The 4,467-nt window shown below is 43.9% G+C and overlaps 1 protein-coding gene across 1 annotated transcript; it reads right to left on the reverse strand.

Annotated features, from left to right (window-relative positions):
* Positions 1-1,160: 1,160 nt before the first annotated feature.
* Positions 1,161-2,452, reverse strand: LOC120686265 (chitinase 2-like). The gene has a single exon (XM_039968453.1). The coding sequence runs from the start codon at positions 2,383-2,385 to the stop codon at positions 1,519-1,521; it is 867 nt and encodes a 288-aa protein (XP_039824387.1). The 5' UTR covers positions 2,386-2,452; the 3' UTR covers positions 1,161-1,518.
* Between the last annotated feature and the right edge of the window lie 2,015 nt (positions 2,453-4,467).

Raw genomic sequence — 4,467 nt, forward strand, 5'->3', positions numbered from 1 at the left:
CGGCGACTTCCTAGGCAAGAGGATGTTGACTGTCGTGGCAACTTGGTTTGCTCGGCCGCCGTGGCGCTGTAGTTTGAGTACTTACCCGTGTTGATGCCCCAATCCAACCGGATGAGAGTTGAGGAGTGGTGTTTCTCAGGAGAGTCGAGTTGCAGAGTTCCCTGTATTGACGTCCCAATCCAACCGGGTGTATCTTCTTTTTTTGTTTCTTTTCTTTTTCCTGCCTATAGTCTCACAGGACTGTAGTCTTGTATTTTTATTGTTATATCAATAAAACCTCGCACTATCATGTACGGTTTGTTAAAAAAAAAATTGGGCCGCTTGCAGACAAACTTTTCAGGTGGCATCGGGTTGTTTCGTAAAAACTGCCCCCGCCAACCCTCCTCCCACACTTAACTAGTTAGTTTTTTTTAACATGTTAGTTAAATTATAGTTGATCCACGCCGGTGGCCCATCTCTGCTGCCTGCAACCCGCTCTGATGCTCCGCTAATAACCCTCCCCATTACCATGCTTGCTACCGCTGTGAGCAATCACATGGTATAAACAGAACTATAAGTGAGGGTGCCACCATTCCATGTTTAATATACTAACAAGGTCTGCAATCATGATATATATCATCAATTTCACTGGAGATAGGTATATGGACACAATATCCTTCTTCCACAAAAAAAGTTTCATTGCCAACTCAAACTTAATTATAAAAACAGAACAGAACAGTGTAGACGATAGGTTTAGGGAAATTTCTGGAATATTTTGTTAGAAATTTAGGCAATTTCAGTGGCAATTTAATCCAAAAAAATATAATCAACATGTTTGTGACAGCAGATATATGTATGTGTGATCCAAATGTGATTAGCATATAGATGATACTAATTATCATAAGAGCAATATACCTAGCGGCTGAGCCGGATGCACTAGTCGACATAGTGTCTGTTGATGTAGTCGTCCCGCTCGATGCAATGCAAAAATGAAGCAGTGCCGATCAACAACGAGACACCAGGAAGTAGATGATCGTCACCCGCAGGAAGGAGAGGACGAAGTGAGTAGTCGTGCCGCTTGCGGACACTCCCCAAAAACGTGATTGCCGGCCTTCACCCGAGCAGGCGAACTCAAGGACAGCAGTGTTTCAGAGGCCTGGCGAACTCAAGGACAGCAGTGTTTCAGAGGCCTACTCTTCCAGTCCTTGTGCGCGCAAGAACTAGAACGGAGATGCTTTTGGGTGCAGCAGAATTGTGGAGACCAGTGCGCGTTCAATCACTAAACTGTAGCAAGCGAGTCTTGCCTTTTATCTCAGCTTAGGAAACTGAAAAGGTGGAGAGGCTACTGAAGGACCAGAACCAAATAACCAAGGAGTCACGACGCTACAGAAGAATAACCTTCCTCATAATTTCCATGCAGATACTTGTAAAACTCCCGTAGTTGTTGCCTCATTAACCTTCTTCATTGGGCAAAACTCCAATAGGTTACTCCTAACCCATAAATAGCCAGCAATTAATCCAATTCATGCTTGAACCACGTCATGCAAGCACCAGGTCCGCTTCAGGCTTGGGCCAGCGACATGCACTCCGCTTCAGGCTTGGGCCAGCGCTGATGCCGAGGTCCGGCGAGATCAGCCCGGTCGTGTTGCCGGTCATGAAGCTGGCGAGGACCGTGGCGCCGGGGTAGTTCGCCGTCTGGTTGTCGTAGAACCTCACGTACAGGGGCACGTCGGTGTTGGCGCCGTAGGCGTAGAACTGGAAGTTGACGTAGTCGATGACGCCGGAGTAGTTGCGCCACAGCGGCTGGTAGTAGCTCTGGACCACCGGGTCCTCGAACGGCGCGATGGAGGTGGTGATCCACAGCATGTCCGTCTTGAGCCGCGTCAGGAGCCGACCGATGCACTCGACGAACGTGCCCACGTCGGCGCCGGCGGCGGCGAAGTGCTCGTAGTCGACGTCCACGCCGTCGAGCCCGTACGCGTTGATGATGCCCGTGAGCGACGCCGCGGCGTTGGCGACCCACGAGTCGACGGACGCCGGGGTGAAGACGGCCTTGACGACGTCCTGCACGCTGTCGCCGCCGAGCCCCGCCATGACGGCGGCGTTCGGGTGCGCGGCCTTGATGGCGGCCACGGCGGAGGGGGACAGGCTGCCCGTGTCCCAGAACGGGCGGAACACGCCGTTGGTCGGCGCCGGCGTGGGTTGCTGCCCCACCGGCGTGTAGTCGATGGCGAAGGCGAGGATGAAGTGGAAGCTGAGCATGGCGTTGATGGGCACGTCGGTGAACTGGACGCCGGTGAACTGCGCGCCGATGTACTCCCGGAACAGGTACCCGTTCGTCATGGCTGATGAAGTGATGATGGCCGGGATTGCGAGATGAGCAAGCAAGTAGTGCCGTGCACACATCGATGGACGAGGCGAGGGGGGTTTACTTATAGGCGTTGTGTTCTGCTGCTGGTCGACCAGCGAATTACAAGTCATGGCAATACCACTGTGTTGTCACCTTGACTCGGAATAGTCCCATTATTTGCCTACGACTTTGCATAATGGATGCCAAGAAGATATTTGATGAACATGCTGCGGACAAAAAAAAAGGAGAATGCTGTAATTTGATATAATTTATTTATTGTTTTATTTTAAGATAAATAAATAAATATTTGCTACCTCACATGGCTTCTGTGATCCAAAGCGGTAAAAGGACACACAGCCACGAGAGGTTCAAGTCCTCTGATACTTCAAATTGAGTGGGATACTCTGTTTTTTTTTGTGGTTCATGATAATTGCATTTTTTTGACTATCAGACATCGTGTGTTTGACCATTTGTCTTATTCAAAATTTTTACATAAATATTATTTATCTTTTGTGACTTATTATATCACTAAAGATATTTCAATAATAAATTATTTATTTTGTAATTTATGTAAATTTTTTTGGATAAAACGAATGGTCAAACACGATGTCTGATGATCAAAAAAATATACTTATTTTGGAACGGAGGATGTAAGAGCAGGTATATATAATAGTTGGCGATGAGCTGGCTAGGAGCTGACGTGGGTGGGGAGAGAGAGTCGCACGAGCTGCTCGCGAAACGCCGGCCTCAGCCGACGGAGACGCGCTGGGCATCTTCCCATTGACTGAGCCGTGAGATAGCAGCGGGGTCCACCGCCATCCCGCCCGCTTCCCAGCCCGTGACCGGCTAAATCTATTAGACATGCTCTAATGTACATCATCTACTGTCGAGCAGTGTCCATTGCCGACTTGCATGATTTCCTTTGACTTGTCATGGAAAGGGGTACCCATTTCCAAACCGTGACCATGCATTGTACCAACCTACAATTATATTGGAAAAGGGATATCTATCAATGTTTTGGTAGAGATGCATGTCTTTTTCTATAGCTCGTTTTCAGTAAGGATATGGAATTCCACGACTTTTCCATAATTAGAAGACTGATTATTACTTATTGGTTCCAAAGTTTGTTTGTGCTTATTATCAATGTTACAGTGGTAATAAATTACTTTTGTTTTTCATCATCACTCAACTTAATTATATTTATAATTAGTTATCTAGATACTCTGTTCGTTTGGTTTGTCAGCCAACCGGTCAACAGTGGTTCTCTCTCATAACAAATCAGCACCAGCCACCAGCCATAGTATTTTTACTAAAGTTATTGAAGATATTTACTTTTATGTTTGAAAATTACTTCTTTGAACAATAACGATGTCTATAAAGATAATGCCCTAAATTTGAATTACTTCTTTTAAAAAATTGAAAGTACTATAGGAAAACTTATTTCTCATATTACAATTAGAAATGCTTACCAAAAATAAAAAAATACTACTAGGGGATTGTCCATACTTCTAATTAAGGGTTGTTTTACTTACAACATCAGTTTCAATCTGAAAATCACTCGTCAACTGAAAAAAATAACTCCTCAGTTGGAGAAAAATACTTCCCTTGTCATCTGTTGAAAAATACTCTAGTCAATTTAAAATACTCCTAACATTTGGACAAAAATCTCGTCACATTTGAGAAAAATTACTCCTCTACTCGGTTGAAAATACTCCGAACAAATGAAGAATACTACTCTTGTCAATTGAAAAATACACTTGATATAAGAAAAAATATATGCCAATCATTTTGAAATACTCCAGACATTTAAAAAAACTAACAATTGAAATACCCATCTAGCCAAGATGAAAAGTTACTCCTAAAATAATAAAAAAGTACTCTCATCTAATATGGATAATTCCGCATGTGTTTTAACATGTGATTGTTATCCTCTTGGTTTATCCAAAATTAGGGAAGGATTTTGTCCATCTCTGAAAAGTTCTTTTACAATTAAGAGTAATATTTTTCACGCTTTAATAATTATCTTGAAATTATGAGTTTGAATTTGAAGAGATGGTTTAGAGGAGTTTAAATTAGGAGAGATAATCACCATTAGTCAACTTGAAAAGTAATTTTCATGAAAGCATAATTACTGCACG

Source organism: Panicum virgatum, chromosome 8N, assembly GCF_016808335.1.
Source record: "Panicum virgatum strain AP13 chromosome 8N, P.virgatum_v5, whole genome shotgun sequence".
In the NCBI taxonomy this organism is placed as follows: Eukaryota; Viridiplantae; Streptophyta; class Magnoliopsida; order Poales; family Poaceae; genus Panicum; species Panicum virgatum.

Excerpts from the sequence above, each read along its gene's own strand:
- LOC120686265 (XM_039968453.1), bottom strand. The coding sequence starts at position 2,385 with ATGTGTGCACGGCACTACTTGCTTGCTCATCTCGCAATCCCGGCCATC.